The following is a 17,899-nucleotide window of genomic DNA, read 5'->3' as shown; positions in this document are numbered from 1 at the left end:
CTAAATGTATATAAAATACGTACAATCGCAATTGTTCTCTAACAGAGAGGAATGAAAATATAAGGTATTAGATATTATTAAAAATATTTTACTTTGTATACACTTTGCACAAAATATATGTAATATATAATTTTAGATATTTACATACATTTAATTATTACTTGTAACGTTCTAAATGATATATAAAATTCAATTCACTGTAATTTGCTTCGTTATTAAAAAGTTGGTAATTTTATTTTTCATGAAAAATTGTTTTCATATATATTTTTTCTTCCTGCAATTTATAATCTAAAACAAATTCAGCAATACAAAGTATGACTAGAATTTGCACAAAATATTACATACTACAATCTACATACAGATCTCAGTAAATAATATTATCACGGAACACATTTTCTTTCTACGAATATGAAGAAATTTATAATGCTAGATTTTCTTTTCCTATCGATTTTTCTAAATCCTTCATTCATTATATGTATATTCTTGATTAATTTTTATACGACTTCAATTCCCGTGTATTAATTGTGACTATTCTAAATGACGTTCAACTTTTGTTTGCTATCGAAATTACGTATTAAGTATTTAAATATGAAGAATGAATATGCATATACTTCAAATTGTTGGTACAAATTTAATTTTGTATGAATTGCTGATTTGTAATAAATTATATGTGTGTTACTTACACAATTGTTGAATATACTTAACAAAAACGTACAAACTATAAAAAAATAGGTGTCATGGAACAGAATATGTCGTGTTGTTACGTTTGTACGTATCAGCACCGTCATTTATATTTAATAATCATCTTTAAATCCTATTTACTTCTCTAGCACATACAAGAATTTATGTAAACTTATTCGATATTCCGATATAAGTTATTTTATGTTATATCGTACTACGAAAACAGCGAAAAATACTGTGAAGAAAATTATTACAGATTTAAAACCGAACATTCAAAATATAGTTTCACAAACTGTTTTCTGCGTAATACTTCTTCTAGACGAAACATAGTTCTAAGGGTGTGATACTAATAATTTACAACATATCACTAAGCGAATTGTTCACAATCTTTAGCTTGCTTTTCCTTTCACGTTGCATATAATTCATATTTACTGTATGTTACTATATTTTAAAAATAATAAATTAGGCTTAATATGATAGGCTTTAGAAACAAATAGCATTTAAAACTCGTTTTCACAGAAGGAATTTAAAAACTAAACAATCCAATTGCTTCTTTGGAACATTTAGAATAATTAAAACATTATATGATTTACCTTATGATACTGCACATTCAATAATAAAAGTAAAGAAATACTTTATAGTTATCATAAAGATCGTCTAAATAATTACTTGTATTACAGCCAAAATTAAGAAAAACTTTTATGTAAGATGTATTTTTTTCTTTTTTCTTTTCATTTTTTCTTACTGAATATTTTCTTTAGATACTGTAAATGTCGACTAACATAAGAAGTAATAATTTTAACTAGATAATGCTTCGTGAAAGCATTAGTTATCTGCTCAAATTACTAACATAGAGATGTTTAAGTTCTGTCTTTGGCGTATTTTCAAAAAGCGCAGCTCGATTTTGCCCCTCTCCTTTCTTTACCCAATGACCGTAAACTCTGAATGCACAACCATCGATAACCTATAACAAAAATTACATGAATATTATTTCATCAATCTATGGGATAACAAGCCAACGAGTAAGACATGCTAAGAAAATAGGAAAAATACCTTGCGCAAAATTTTGATCCTGTAAGGGTCTGTGCACGCTACGTGAGTCGAAAGAGGTTCAGGTGTACTATGGAGGCGCTTAATACGAACGACCGCGCGAACACAAATAATTGCTAACTGGAACTTTTTCCTTGCATTAAATGATTTTGCCTTTAATTCCTGTATAAAACGTAAGAAAAGATAAAAACTTTGAAAATGTTTACAGTCTATGTATAATTAAACATTTCGATTACGAAAGTGTTATTAAACACAATTAATGTTAATATGTTAATGCAATGTTAAAACATGTATGTTACATACATATACGCTGCATTCAGTGGAAAGGTAATATTAGAATGTGCATAATAAAGTAATGGCATAGTAAACAGCTGTTATAATAGTAAACGGCAAATGAATGCCATCTTAATCTTACCAATCGAGAAGATGGAAAGTTCTTTGAAAACTAGTGGAAAGAGATACACAATAAAATAAGAGCCATACTATATGTAGATAAAGCTTCGATCATTGCATTTTTATAGTAATTTTTCGATATAACATGCAAAAACTAACTGTAATTAATGCACTTTTATTATCTGAATTGTTTCAATATTGACTGACTTTACATGCATGCTGTGCTTTTTTTGAAATATTACAACCTGTCAATTAATTACAACATTATTACAACCAATGGAGACAAATTTATATGCATTGCTGCCTATGTATACAAAAATATTTTAGTGAAATAATATATGTCGTGAACAAAAACAGAAATAAAATATAATATATATAGATATCATAATTCATTTTGATTAAGTTGAAACATTAATAAAATCTAAAATGTTAATTGTTATTTATAAACATATTACATAAAGATTACGATTAAAAAACCCACATTTAGTGACAAACAAAATAAAAACAAAAATAATTTACCAAAGCTAACTGAGATATCCTACTCAGACGCCGCGAATTAGTCGACAGTGAACGTTTTAAAGGAGCGATGTCTTGATCCCATAGCTGTAATTCCAATAATTTTCCGTTTATCAGAGTAGTAAGTTATCAGAGTAATAAGTTTATCAGAGTAGTAGACTTTCTTCTTCTATTTTAAGAAATTACTTTCAGATTAATCATATACATATGTAATTTATTAAATTTTCTAATATAAACAGAAATTTGCGTAACAATGTTTGATATTTTATAAAAGCATGTCACTGTGCATATAGGCAGTTGAACATATAAAGCAAACGAATAAAAACATAAAAATAGAAGTATAATACAAATATTTTAAATGCGTGGAATAGTAAATATTTCGTACATATTATTCTACTTCCTTTGCTTAAATATTTATGTATCACGATCACGTATATATTATGCTAAAATACTTACCATTGTATGGAAAAATGAATGTTCCAAAGCTTCTTTGATGCTAATTCTTTTCTTCGGGTCAACAACTAATAATTTTCTGATCAGATCTTTCGGGGCTTCTGAAAACAGAATAGAAATTTAATTACTATACAAAATTTATAAATATCGAAGATTATGTTGTAAAATCAGAAACTATATCGGTATATTAACGCGTTGAATGCCACACCAGTTTTACAAGGTTTGGCCGTGACACCACGATGAACTCTTTATTATGCAATACATATGATGTCGAAATATTACCTACAAGAGATATGTTACGGTGTATAATCATCATTAATGAATTTACCTCATGGTAAACCAGTGACCGGTGACCGGTGACCCCCATGGCGCTATAGTGCAATTTCGCTCGATTCTCAATTATCTCATATTGTTTCTTTGCGTTGCTAAATAATTGTCCTACGTTGTTACGTCCCGGGACCTACCATAAACCATAATTCATCCCTCGATCATACTTATTCGGACCCTCAATAATCCTAAAGAACCGTCACAAGATTTAGCATTTTTTACTTTACTGTCAAGGCCCTTAATTGCTATCAAACATCTTTCAAGTCGAAACGTTCCTTAGGGTTATTGTTCATTAAGGTAAAACACGGAAAAAGCGGTTTCTTCCCATGTTCCACAGTCACTAGTGGGGGGGAGGGCCCCCCGCACATCATAGATCTATATTTCATGTATAAATAAAACTATTTTTATATGTGTTATGCTGCATTAATTTCGTCACACCATTGTAGTAACGATGGCAATAATAGAAAATTTATAACTATTGACATTTGTTCAAATTATGTATTTCTACTAATCTTGGTGCGGTCATCGGTGACTCCCACGGCGTCACGGCCAAGTTGAGTGCCGGTTACCGGTGACCCTGCCCCCGCACCCCCCAATGGCATTCAACGTGTTAAGAAACGTACATATAACAGCACCTTCATTATTTTCTTCATTTAGAAAAATAATGTTTATCATGTTCAAAGGTTTGACAGTAACAACTATTGTCTTCAATATATTTTCCTTGTATGAATCAGCTCATCGAGGTGATACACCTTTGACGACTACTCAAGATGATATTATCATGGATTATAATTTATGCTTGTTGTTGTTACAATTCAATGACAGAGAGATAAAATTTTATGTTTGTGTGTTCGATCGTTCGCGGAGAGACGCGGTCGCGGTCGCGATAGATCACGCCTACGAGAGTCGTAAATTCTCGTTACGATACGATAATCGAAGCCACGAATCAGTCGATCCCCTATTTCGGTTAAGATAATAGAGGTGGTTGAAACGATGATAACACTGTATTAACAGATTAAAACATACGCTTTGTTTCAACAACTTTGTAGTTTTAGTACTTACGCGTTGTGCATATAGATGTGTTCTCAGCGAAGTGTAAATAACAAGTTAAGATGATAACTAATCAAAGAACAAACCAGTCAAGATGGTGACTGATCTAAGAATGAAAAACCAGTGAAGTTCAGTGATGACGCTGTAGCGGAGGAAAACTATTGATGGGTGTGCCTAGCGCACGGGACCATCGGATTCGTTGATGGCAATTTTCGTTAGGAAAGTGAAGGCAACGGTCATTGCTGCTAATTGACTAAGGAAAAGGCTGGTGGGTAAGGATCGGTGCTGACCGCCTCCGACCGAAGGTCACCCCTGGCTGGCATTGTACATGGGAAAAACCGCTTTCCTGTGTTCTCTCGGAACGGGCAATCTAATGGGCAAATCTAAGAAATACATCAACTTAAAAGATAATCTTGTGGTCTGAAGGACCTTAACTATAAAAATGATTTATGATGGGTCCTTAATCCATTTGCATCCAAGCGCGGATTAATCAGCGCGCTGCGACTGTCTTCTATCACCAAGCGCGGATTATTACGCGCGCTGCGGCTGCTTTCTTTTATTTCCATTTCAATCTAAATAATTTCTTTTTAAATAAATAATTTTTACTTTTTTTCTCCGTTATGAAGAATGTAAGATGCGATTTTTGCGAAGTAACATTGTCTACCAATCGTTTTGAACAGTAAATTTTCGATAAACTCCATGAAGAATTCGGATGTCATTTACTGCACGCGGTGATAGGGATCAGTCTTCTGAAGTAGGGCCATGATGCAAATGGGTTAAGATCATCGAGGGTCCGCAATAAGGGTGTTTAGACATTTGCTTAATCACCTTGCCCGAGTTATGGAGTCTGATTTGTGTAAAGAGTCACGGGGTCGTAACACTGTGTCTTGCACAGGTTTGCAAATTTTTCAATACTCTGACTATTGCATATTGTACCAGCTTTAACTTTTTAAAAAACCTATCGTGTATTTGCTTATCATAATACGATAATTATCGCCCCAATTATAAACGAAGCAACATAAAAAATATATTACGTACTTCAAAGAACATTTTCATAGAACTGTGTATAAGTATCTTATAACTTCCAATGTATGATCGATATCATCCATCTTTTACGATAGCCGAAATTAAATTAAAAATCTCTGAAAATGATGCATACAAATACATGCATTACGTTAATTAAACACAAGTTTACTCTGCATGCCACAAGAAACAATATTTTTCCACCGTTTCCAAGCACAAACTGTTATTTCTTGCAAAAATTATTATATACACGATAGATACCTGTTATGTCCGCCCATTCTGGAGATGTAAATGAATATTTTCCTTCCATAATATTTCTAAGCATGATCATTTGTTTCCTATGCCAGAAAGGAGGACAACCAACTAATAAAGTGAACATAATTACTCCACAGGCCCATCTGAAAACAGGCGAACATTAGTAACAATTTTATCCTTTATTAAGACGATTGGTATGATCATAATTACATTCCCTTGTTATGTTTCATCAACTTACATATCAACTTCGTGCCCATAGCCTTCCGCATTTTCAAACATGTTGCACTTCAGCACTTCCGGTGCTAAATATCCAGGAGTACCACAAAGATCTGAAAAAGATATTAATAATAATATTTCTATGAATTATACAAATTTTGAAAATTAATTACATACCATATAATTTCTCTCCAGCTTTTAATAGTCTAGCAAATCCAAAATCAGTTATCTTTACATTTAAATTATCATCAAGTAATATATTTTCTGGTTTTAAATCTCTATGCACTATTCCTTGATTATGTACATGTTGAACACCCTCAAAAACTTGTCTCATAATATAGCGGGTCTTTTTTTCTGATAGAGTAACAACAGACGTGAGGTAGTCAAATAGCTCACCGTTCTTACAAATTTCGAAAATTAAGAATATGAATGTGCTAGATTCGAAGACATCGTGTAATTCAACTGAAAAAACAAATTTTTTATAAGAAATGTGTATCATAAAAATTAATTTCATCTCACACGAAATATTGGAAACTTACTGATATATGGATGACCAGCTACTCTACGAAGAATTTGAACTTCTTGTAACGTAGCATCCTTCATGGTATGACCATCTTCATTAGTTTCATTACTAATATCTATGATTTTAGCTGCATACTCTGTGCCAGTTTCTTTTTCTATACATCTTCTCACAGTGGAAGATATTCCTCTGTAAACATTAATGCATTATTTAATTCGTACTTAAATCAATAAGGGACCAATTAGGGGGATCAATATGGGACCAATTTATTAATAAGAGTAACAAAAATAAGACTGCTGAGAAGTGATGAAATATACATGTATCACTGTAATATTCTCTCATGTTTATTTGCGCACAATGAAATTTTTGTACTCAAGTTATTGCTACTAGAATATAAATAGCTTTCAAATAATAATTATAATATATAGATGCATTCTTATTTAATACCAGTGGTTTTATGATACTAAATAACGTAAATTCTCCTATTATCTATGTAACGAAACGTTTCACGAATTTTTAAATAATACAACGATGACTAATGTTTGACAGGAAGGAACGTCTTATTCTCGTACAACGTTTCGTTAATATTGTAATCTGTCCCGTATGTTGAATTAGCATTTCGTAAGTTTACAAGTTTCGTTGCTTCGTTAATATGTGTGTGTGTGTGTGTGTATATATATATATATATGTACGAGGAACTATCAGTCAAATTGAATGTAATTTAATTCCGAGAAATTATATAATTGTACAGGTTAGTTTGTTAGATTATTCAGAAATTGTGAATTCCTCGATTTATTTATCGCGATACATTAGAATCGAATAACGAAAACGTATCTATTATGCTACGCGCGTATTTCCTAAATATGATACATAAAAATAGTAAGCTATGTTTCTTTTTACACATCGAGATATCACGTGACGAACCTTCCAAGGATTTCTTTGGGCTCGTACTTCGCATAGAATCCTTTGGCCGCATCCTTGTCCGGCAAGAGATCGTCTCCTTCGTCTTTTGCCATGTCACACGCAATATTTCTTTCACATAAATCACATTAATAGCCACCGCGTAGATAGCACATGTTTCTTCAATTTAGAAGGAACAGGAGTTTAAATGGATAATTTTTGCACCCGACGCGATTGTCATATTACATGTCTATTCCAGAGCATTACACTACATATACGATACATTCTAAAAAAGACGTTAAGAAAGAGATCACTGGTCACTGATCACCGTACGCCGATAATGGCTACGATAGATCTTCGGCCAGACCAAGAAAACACGTGAACACATAAGCACTGTGAAAGGAACAATGGCGATAGCCAATATAAAGTAACGAATGAAGAGGGCTCTGGCGGCGTAACAAGGAACGTACCGACTTGCCAAGCGTGAAAAAGAAAACAGTAAGTAGCTATCTATTATTGGACTAAAATTATTGTTCCAAGGTGTGTATATATTATATACCGTAATCATCTATACTCTTTGCCGTATATGTACGTCATGTGACTTTGACATTTTACTATTTTAAATTGTACAACTACATACGACTGCGGTATCTACAATGCTACGAACTTTTCCGTTTAATTACGACTCCAGCTTCATAATCGCGCAAATATATTTTTTGATGCGAATTTATCGATATATCAGATACATTATTGGCTACTGTCTCAATAAAGATTGATATATGTATAAGAATAACACGCGGGAGGTAAACGGAAAACCACATTCTAGTGAGTTCATATATATTCTTTCTCATAAAATTAATATTACACGGAGCGAAGGAATGGTTTCATTTAAAAGCTTCCGTAACACCGAATTACCCTTTCGAATATGTATCTAAAATAACAGGAATTTGATATGTATTAATGGTATGTACATGGCGTGAATATAAATAGAAGCCACCGCTACCTCGCTTGTTCCTCGCAGTCTTGCTCTCAATGTTGAGACTTAACTATTGTACTGTTCGGATGACGTATCCATTCCATCGACACAGATTCAGCATCATATTAACAACGAAATAAAAAATCGTGAGGCAAAAATACGAGGATCCGATATGTTTTCAGATAAGCGGAAATGAAATCTGTATCTACGGACCCCGCAGTTGCGCGAGCAAGGCCTCATTTTTACGACATTCAATAGTGAGTTGTCTGACCGCAGCGACGTATTTGCGTTGTTGTTCTATCAGAGTGACCAGTTGCCGACTAAGTGCATCCCTTCTATTTTTTTCGTCAGCACATCGTTTCTCCACCTACACGAGACACGATCGTGTTATTAGAATATAGCAAAGCTTCTTGTATTTTATTGCCAACTTAGAATTAGATTTTAAAGACCGATTTTAAAGTCGAACAGTTCCCTTTTTCAGAGATATATTCGTTTGCTGCAACAATACTTATAGTTTTTGAAACGCCAGTTTTACGGAATAAATTGTAAAAATTATTGTAGAAAACGTATGTTTCACCTTCGCCTTATTGCGTTTTACGCCTGCGACGATCTCATCGAATTGTTTAAGAAATTGTTCTTTACCGCTTGTTGATGCCATTGCTCTGGTGAACACAGTGAAAAAAAAGAGAAATGCAACAAACAACCGTTATCGATGCATAACATGCGTAAATATAAAGTTTACCAACTACTTACTCATTATAATTATCTTGGATCGAATTTAGTAGCGATAATTCCTTACTTAAATAAACTTTCGTATCGTCCAGAGTATTGTACAATGTGTAATATTGTTTTGTTTCTTTATGTTTTGCCGAAACTGAAAATTAATGACGATGAGAGAATGTTCGGTGCACGCGATGAGTAAGCGAATGCCGATGTATAAAAATAAATTGGCAAACCTTGATTATAAAGTTCCATAAATCGTCTTTGATATTGCGTAAGTTCCGAACGACCGGGAACATCGTCCAATTGTCTGGTTAAGGATGCAATAGCTCTATTCTTTTTAGCTAACTGCAATCTGACTTTAGCGAGCGCTTCCTTTTGCTGCTCGTACTCCTTTAAGCGATCTTCCTCCTCTTCCGATGTACCACTTTCGATTTCTTGTAGCTTACCTTTCAAGAGATTTAAATCGAATTTGCATTGTTCTCGGAAATTATGTTCTTGCTCCTTCAAACCATCGTGGACTAAAAGAAGTTCTTCCAATCGTTTGTAGATACTAAACAAATAACATTTCGTTTTTATTCAAAGGTTGCGCAACGATTATGAAGATATAAAACCGTAAAAGTATAATAAGAAGATAAGTGCCTATCGTTTTCATTGATATCCATTTCTTCTGCTTTCTTTAATGAGCGTTCAATAGCTTGCCGCTTTGTACGAGACTCGTTCAGTTTTTCAATTAATTCTAAATGCTTAGCGGATAAAGCATCTTTCTCTTTCGTTAATTTACGAACACGATTCTGAAGCGCAGCTCTTTGATTCTCTAATGCAGTCAAAGCTGCTGAAGAATTTGTGCCACTAGGTTCCTGTGGTTATTTGAATACGTAGAAGGTGATTTAATTACATGGGTCTGTAACGAATATCGTATTGCTTAAACTTAAAATTGGAAAAGATTTACCTCAGGTTGGGAAATCGACATCGTCGCATATTTTTCGGTTACTTTGGCAATCTCTTGGGCTTGGATACCAACGATATTACCTACGGCTACTACGCTTAAACGAGCCTGTATGAATCACAAATAATGAGTGTCTATCATACCGATCATAACGATACAATTACTCACTGAGCTTTCTTCTATAGCGGCTAGGTTCCCAGCTAATTGATCTGTATTTTCCTATGAAAACAAATTTGTCTCAGTCCTCGTTAAACACTTATTTGAAAGAACATTATTTCAAAACGTTTACCTTTTCCTTTAGCTCTTCTTTATTATCATTTTCTTTGACATCTGTCGAAGCAATTTCAGCGGATGGAGAAGCAATTTTTATAGAATACAAAGGTGCTTCGTACTCCAGGACGGTACCGAGAAATTTAGTAGATTCTTCTCTTTTAATATCGTCTTTATGCTTAAAAAGACGTCGAGGTTCGTACGATTTCTATGAAAAGATTATATCTCTAATTATTTAGATAATAAATATTGGGCTAAACAAAAATTCGAAAATGAATGTATCTTACTTTAATCAAGTGAATACTTTTTATTAAATTTTCCTTGCCAGTTTGTGCTATAGGCGAATCTTCAACAAAGGAATGCTTTTTGTGAAATTGACTTAAAGCAAACGATCGTACAAAATCTGCCGTCTCTTCTCGAGTTTCCATCGAACGTTTAACCAACCACTAAAATTTCTTGTCGGTTATTAAAATAATTTGAAAAAATTAAAAGCTGAAATTCGAGGAAACGAATCAGTTACCTGAATAACAGGGAAAATATGAATGCAATCTAAGCCCTGAATTTGATGCGGTTCTATGCGATATGGACAGTTCATTTTGGGTAGCATAGCTACAATTTTTTCGGTCAATGAACTGTAATATAAAATGTATAAGATATTGAATATTTCAAATGTTTTATAAGTTTACTTACATTTTTTGGCCTATAGTAAGATTTTCTTGAAACAATAAATCGATATCTACATCGAAGTTACACGACTCTATACACCACGTCATTCCGCCAATTACCTAAATATTAGGATAATATTTGTTGGACTCAGTATGTTCTTTACAATAGTTGAAGGGAATTCATTTCATACGTACTTTATCAAAATTCGATAATCCTTTTATTCTGGCTCGAAAATAGCCCGCTGCAAGAAGTAAGTCGATAATATCTTGAAATCTTTTCGTCTGTTCTTCATCTTCGCGAACATCGGCCTGAAAATATTTTGCAATGCATTTTCGATTGAATTTCATTTTTTATTAGATCGTATTTTCCCGCTCTCCGTTCAGTACGTGTTCGTTGGTAGAAGCAATTTCCGACAGAGGGCTACTAGCAGTGAGAGATGCCCGGTTATAATTTTTAGATTAAAGTATTTAAACCGGAGATAAATAAAGAAATATGTAAATGAAGATGTTATTGAGGTATATTGAAAGATAAAAAGTTGAAAATAAATTGGATATTACTAAACATAAAGCATATAGTATAAAGTACTTGGAAGTAGCATCGCATGCTCCATTATTGATTGATATATACCGTGATAAAGACGCATTGTAAATAAATAAATAAAGTTGATTAGCTTGTTTGTTTTCTCCTTACGAACCTTGACCAGTGATTTGTTAATTTATCTATACCTAGGACTGTCTTTTTGAACGTACCTCAGTTGTTTCAGAGCTTCGTGATAATCTCTTTGGTACGTCGTTTAACATGGTTACGTTTCCTAGACCATGTAAAGCCGAGCTATCAATATGTACCGAATATATTTCAAACGAATAATTAATGTTTCTATTTGATAATATTCAAGTTGTATGGCGTTCTGTCACTTAATAGCGCAGACCATTGTTGTCACTTTAGCCATTTTGTTCCCCTCACGCCTCAAAGACAATCTTCAAGTCGAGTTTCTATGTGCGTTCGAACGATAGTTTCCGCTTTTTAAACAGTTGTCGATGTACAGTAGTATGAATTGAAACTAAAATATGACAACTATTTGAAAATATAAAACATTGGTTCCTTTCAAGTTTTACTTAACGCTTTATAAAAATACGCTACATTTGTTGGTTTTGTTCTAAATGGATTTGGTATAAAAATTTTGAAGATATAGATATCGTTCCCTTTTCTCTAAATAAAGTTTATGTACGTAAATATTTTTGAACAGGTATGTTAAAAAACCTTGCTATAATAACGCGATGCGGTAATATATTTTTAATTTTAGTTTGAAGAAGAAGAAAAGGGAACTTGACGTTTCTTAGCGTATGTATATCCAAATGAACGTCGATTTTTAAGCGATGATAAAGACTGGAATTGATTTGTTATTATAGCTTTCATAATCGATCAGTATCCCCTCCTCTCACTCTTTAAAGGAAGGTATAAAAGTTACTAAATTATTATATAAAACGATAATAGGAATTATTGTGAAACATAGAACACGCGGAACAAGAATTACTAATAGCGGAAAACTGCCCGTATCTTCTATTCAATTTTTTCGATTATCTCCTTTTGCGCTCGGAAGGAATTTTCCAGACATACGTGTTAACTAGAATTACATGTTATTTGAACGGTATTTTTACATCCTGAGAATGATTAACGTTATCAATTTTAATGCTTCCTGTTGCAGGTGTGATACTACCTTGTAATGACGCAAATGTGCGGAACAAGAACGTACGTTTTGCACAATAACGACGACAATCGCCATGGAAACTTTCATGAATGATAACGTTACTCTTAGTTCTGTTTTTTGCCTCGCTACTACCGTATATTCACCTTGGCATGAAATTAATACGGCGAAATATATCTTCTTGTCGAGAAACTTTCCATTTAATTAATAGCATTGTACAAATTTTATTTCAGGTACTTGATCCATGATGTATTACGATTACAATACTTTTAGAATAGTTTAGTTCGTTTGCATACGTACTGATATCGAAAGAATGCGATATAAATACAGTAGAAACGCGAGATACGCATACACGTATCGAATATAAATCAAGTATTTAGGTAAATAATCTTAGGCAGAAATCGAATTATTCCTTTATTCAAAAATCGAATCGTCGAGGAATGGAAGGAAGGACGAAAGACACTGGATACAAAGCAACACTGTATTCTTTTGCAAATCGTTGTGTATTAAATATTCATAACATTGTTTGGTACAATGACCGACAAAAATTGACGGCATGCACGAAACACGCGTGCACGTGAAACGACATCCTCTGCGCGGCAACCATTGCCACAAAGACGCGCGATTCATCATGGAAGTCCGAGGTAAAAAAAAGCGGCGGAACGGTATATCTATACATGTCTGTAATTTCTCGTCTCTTAAATACGTTGGATAAATCACGATCCTACCTAGAGTCTATGGAGTCCTCGTTACGACAGAATTTTCTTGGCTTTAAAATTACGGTACAACTACCCCGAACTATTCGCGTGTGCTATCGTGTACAAAATATCATACGTACACGCATATGTGTAGAAAAAAAAAAAAAGGAAAAAGACAACAAAGACTCTCGATGGAAAAAGAATGGAAGAGTACAGAAAATGACGAAACATGGACGAAGTTTGGCAAAATTCAGCAGTTTTCCGTGGCTCGAGAAAGTAAGAGGAACAGTTCGTTTCTACCCTGTTCCGAATGAAACGCGTACACCAGATACGAACATTTTTCCGAAAATGGCAATAACTACCGTGCATTGGTTATTCTATTCTCGATGAATTGTGTCTTTCTACGTCGTTTCTTCTCGTATAAAATACATTGTTGCGGTTGAAGAATCACTTAATAAATCGTTCCAAGATCGAAACAGAACACGACGAGATTTAGATTCTCGTTTAACGCGCAGAATACATCGCTAAAGTTGTCATGGTCTAATAAGCTTGACACTGTAAGAAAAACAAATTTACTCGCAGCGATATTAATCTATAACAACTTTCGTCACACATTCTGCACAAAATCCAGTCTTACATCCTACGATTTCCGCGAGGCGAAAGAATCAAGGCACTAAAAAGACAGTATCGCGTGCCTTCGAAGTACGAAGGAGAAAAATGGCGCGGACGGCGATCGAAAATAGTCGAAACGATGAACGATCGTGCCCTCACGATCTGTCGCTGTGCGACACGTATCACGAAGCGTATTACTCTTTGAATAAAAATAGCTCTTCAAGAAAATATAAAGCTCAAATTGGCGGTTTTAATTTCGTCAAGATCCCTTGCTCGTCGAGTGGATCGTGCGATCTCGGATCTCAGATCCAAACGACGAACGATCCAAAAATTCTATGAATTAATTTCGAATCGAATACGGAAACGAGAGTGAGAAACGGATTGTTACGCATTCTATTTAGTCTTTGTACTATTCTTCGAAAAGATTATCATTTTCATTTGTCGTTAATAAAAAAGTTCACTTTTATTGTCCTGCGAAGTATTCGTCCAGCTCTGACGATTATTCCTTTCCGATAGAACGAACGATCTTCTTTGAGATTTTCACGAGATTTGTATCGTCGAAGATGTTCTCTAAGACTGCGACACGATTCGACAAATCGATATTACGCGTCTATTCAGCGTATTTGTTGTGAATTCACCTTGGTGATCGAAATGGGCGTTTCGATTAGTTCGGATTTAATCTTTTCGATGCCAAGTCAAAGATCCAAAATCCAATCCTAATCTCGGATGACGACGCGCAACGCGTAAATGTCGGCGTCTCTCGTTAAACTTCTTACAAACTAGCAAGCGTGCATGTCGCCATATTATCACACCTACGTGCCATTACGTTTCTTACTCTTAATTAATAAACACTTTTTGTACGTTTTCTTTCGTCTCTTTTTGTGCAATGTGCACTAGGAACAGATTGGCGATTTCCGGCGGTGTTAAATCGATCAATCTTCTATTTCGGTTCAATGATTTATTATCTTCGTGCATTAAAAATTGTTAATGATCGATAGTAACTGATTCTGTTGTGTTCTATTCTGTTCTATTCCGTTCTGTTCTGGTCTGCTCTGCTCTGTTCCGTTTTACTCTGTTCTATTCTGTTCCGTTTTATTCTGTTGTGTTCTATTGTGTTCCGTTGTGTTCTGTTCTGATTTTTGAATGTGATTAGCAAGCTCTACGATAAGAAGATAATTTCTCATTATCAGCTATAAAATAGTTTCGATCGATGATCGGCCTCGGAAACCTCTTTATCTTACAGATCGCTCTTTTGTCACGGCGAAATTGAACGAACGAACGCACGTTAATGCGAAAGAAGAAAGAAAAGAAATATAAAACGTGAACGGTTCTTGTTCGTATGTAAAAATGACGCTTAAGTATAATTTACGTATCTATACTCGTACGTAATACGTACGTAAGCTACTAAAAACGATAAAAAGAAACCGTCCCGCAGTTGTGTCAAGTCGATGGTAAAGCTTCGTCGTGCGCACGATCGACGCAACGCGAATAAATAATAAAAGAGAAAGAGAGGGAAAGGGGAGGAGAGAGAGAGAGAGGGGGGGTAGAGAAGGAGAGAAATGAGGAGAGGAAAATGGGCGCCTCTATCCACGTACTTGATGATACTCGTCTCAATAATTCTCACGGATCCCGCGTGTCGTGGATCCGGGTACTCCGAGCCACGTTGTGCTATTGACTTTGCTCGGTTAATCGCTCGAATGTATAGGGATGCGCGGTAAAAATCATTGATGTCGCACGAAGTGAAATAAATTTTGGAAAATTTGGGAAATTTGCCAATCTAACTGTGTGAAAATTTCGAAATTCAGAAACTCGAAGGATACGAAATGAAAGATCGAACAAGTGGAAAGTTGAAACTGAGAATTTGACAATTTGAAAGATATAATATGAAAATTTCATTTATTCGCAGAGTTGTTGCGTAATAGAACATATCGAACCGCCTACGTAAAGGTCAACATACCGCATTAATGATTCTTACCGTACATTATTTGGCGTACGGTGTTGTACAGCCCGACGTCAGTAGCGACGATTCTGACGTAAATCGCTCAAGATCGATCGAATTTTCTATAATATCTAGCCACGCGCTTATGTCGTACGCGTTGTACATCGGTTACGCGGGTCGCATGGAAAGTGGCGAAGCAGTGGTGAGGATTCTCTTTGCTTAATTAACATTGCTTTGCGCGTGAAAGAAATTTGCGTATCTCTACTCTTTGCATTTTTCCTGTATTATCGTTATCGTCACAAGGAACTGAATTTTGAACTGGAAGGAACTGAATTTTCATTAAAAAAAAAAGTAAAAAAGAAACAAAGGAAAGAGAAACTCACGCTCGGAAAAGTAAAGATCCAAGAGATACGTACAAGTAATTTTTCGTATAGAAATTCGATACGCAAACTCTTCGTAGTATCTAGAGACGGTACACGCGCACGATTACAGCAAAGAAATAAGAAACAGAGAGAAACAAGATCCGAGGATCGACGATGGATCCTATCTAACGGATAACGTCTTCGTCGTCGATACAGCCGTCGTGCCATCAATAGCGTGAAGTGAAACGATAGAAAAGGAGCGAGACGAAGCTACGAGTCGAGAGCTCGCGCGCTCGCATGACCTTTCGCTGGATGATCCAGCTGCGACAGCATCACCCACCCTCCCGGTGGTCGTAATCGTCGTTCCTCCGGTCGGACGACGAGTTCGCTCGACGAGAGCGCGGAAGGTGTCCAACGACACGCCGGCATCTGTGGTACGCGCTGAGCGATTATTCCGTCGCACCGCAGCTCCTTCGAACCCGGCGCTTCATTTGTCCTCTTCGATGATCTCCTGGATGCTGACGTAGGTTCCGGTTATGAAACCCAACACACCGAACAGGATGATAGCTACGTTCTTCCAGAGCCTCCAGTAGCATGCCCCTAAACCGTTCTCTTGTTCCCATACGGTGACCAGTTCGATTACAGAAGGGAACATCAAACCCAGAGTGGATAGGCACACAGCGCCTACCAAGGAGATAAACGGACCTAGATTTGGAATAGCGATCGCCACTCCCACCGTGAAGATCACCATCAGGATACGGACTAGGTATTCGCCGAGGAGTTTCCTCGAGCTGAAATATTGTTTCAGGTTCTTCCAGATAATTTCCATCGGAACGTAGAATTGGAGACCGTAGGTGAGAAAGATGGCAACCGCGATCATTAACTTGGCCGATTGGGCCAGAACCTCGTTTTGCTCCGGGTTCAGAGTGATCGAGGCTTTCGTGTCCTCGCCGTACCGCCAGTAGCCGAAGAAACCGACGGTGCTGTACAACAATACCACGCAGAACATGCCAGTGTTGAGCACACCTGGGCAACCGATGAAATGCGTCGGGGTTTTCATATTGTTCTCGAGAGACATCACCTGTGAAAAACACGATTTTCATGATTCAAAGATTTATTTTATCCGGCTTACAGGTTCGCTTAAATTTTCCCTTCTATCTCTGTCCAGAACGATTATGTTTCGCGGAACTTTGAAACGGTCTTTTCGATCGTAGAATTTGGCGAATCTCTCGAACAACGAACGTCCTTAAATTGCATCGACGATTATGTCACGCTCTACCTGTTACGGTTACACGATCCGCTGGACTCCTACGACTATGACAATGGCATTTCTACCAGAAAGCTAGATACAATATCTATCGCGCTAGTGGTAGCAACTTAAAGAAGAGTATCTTGCGATTTTTAATTGACGGTAACTTTCAATTTGATAGATTAATCGATAATAAGATTAGATTAATCCTCGATCTTTATCGTTAAATCGTACGCAGCTGTAACGTTTTGTTTTAACGTTAAAAAGTATGGAAATTGATCGAGGATCGATCGTCGTTCTATAGAATGTTCTATCGGCTTAAGAAACGAAAAAAAGAAAAAGAAATTGCAATGCTCGAAGGCCGCTCGA

The 17,899-nt window shown here is 35.5% G+C and overlaps 3 protein-coding genes across 10 annotated transcripts in view; all 3 read right to left on the bottom strand.

Moving 5' to 3' along the window:
• Window positions 1–72: 72 nt before the first annotated feature.
• Window positions 73–7,777, bottom strand: LOC122572599 (phosphorylase b kinase gamma catalytic chain, skeletal muscle/heart isoform). 2 transcript variants are annotated; one of them, XM_043737734.1, is made up of 9 exons: window positions 7,409–7,775; window positions 6,504–6,673; window positions 6,142–6,426; window positions 5,987–6,077; window positions 5,755–5,891; window positions 3,097–3,194; window positions 2,644–2,727; window positions 1,735–1,893; window positions 73–1,645 (listed from the first exon to the last, which is right to left on the bottom strand). In XM_043737734.1, the coding sequence occupies exons 1-9, from the start codon at window positions 7,498–7,500 to the stop codon at window positions 1,511–1,513; spliced, it is 1,251 nt and encodes a 416-aa protein (XP_043593669.1). In that variant the 5' UTR covers window positions 7,501–7,775; the 3' UTR covers window positions 73–1,510. The 2 variants fall into 2 exon arrangements, with proteins under 2 accessions (XP_043593669.1, XP_043593670.1); XM_043737735.1 differs by lacking the exon at window positions 2,644–2,727 and having other exon boundaries at window positions 7,409–7,777.
• Window positions 7,778–8,204: 427 nt separating this feature from the next.
• Window positions 8,205–11,948, bottom strand: LOC122572595 (coiled-coil domain-containing protein 93). 4 transcript variants are annotated; one of them, XM_043737727.1, is made up of 15 exons: window positions 11,715–11,948; window positions 11,160–11,273; window positions 10,990–11,084; window positions 10,820–10,931; window positions 10,587–10,745; window positions 10,319–10,507; window positions 10,198–10,248; window positions 10,033–10,137; window positions 9,723–9,940; window positions 9,317–9,633; window positions 9,114–9,234; window positions 8,938–9,022; window positions 8,574–8,727; window positions 8,388–8,438; window positions 8,205–8,315 (listed from the first exon to the last, which is right to left on the bottom strand). In XM_043737727.1, exons 1-14 carry the CDS (start codon window positions 11,763–11,765, stop codon window positions 8,431–8,433), a joined length of 1,779 nt encoding a protein of 592 aa, XP_043593662.1. In that variant the 5' UTR covers window positions 11,766–11,948; the 3' UTR covers window positions 8,205–8,315; window positions 8,388–8,430. The 4 variants fall into 4 exon arrangements, 3 of the variants coding, with proteins under 3 accessions (XP_043593662.1, XP_043593661.1, XP_043593663.1); XR_006318510.1 differs by having other exon boundaries at window positions 8,388–8,727; XM_043737726.1 differs by lacking the exon at window positions 8,388–8,438.
• A 1,206-nt stretch (window positions 11,949–13,154) lies between these two features.
• The window catches only part of LOC122572596 (proton-coupled amino acid transporter-like protein pathetic), a 37,123-nt gene continuing 32,378 nt past the window's right edge, over window positions 13,155–17,899 (bottom strand). For all 4 annotated transcript variants that reach the window (XM_043737731.1, XM_043737729.1, XM_043737730.1 and 1 more), the window contains one exon: window positions 13,155–17,362. In XM_043737731.1, coding sequence (XP_043593666.1) covers window positions 16,769–17,362 — 594 coding nt within the window. In that variant the 3' untranslated portion in view covers window positions 13,155–16,768. The remainder of the gene's footprint in view (window positions 17,363–17,899) is intronic.

Source organism: Bombus pyrosoma, linkage group LG11, assembly GCF_014825855.1.
Source record: "Bombus pyrosoma isolate SC7728 linkage group LG11, ASM1482585v1, whole genome shotgun sequence".
NCBI classification, from domain to species: domain Eukaryota; kingdom Metazoa; phylum Arthropoda; class Insecta; order Hymenoptera; family Apidae; genus Bombus; species Bombus pyrosoma.
The sequence above is the reverse complement of the archived record's forward strand: the minus strand, read 5'-3'. Positions and strand labels throughout refer to the sequence as shown.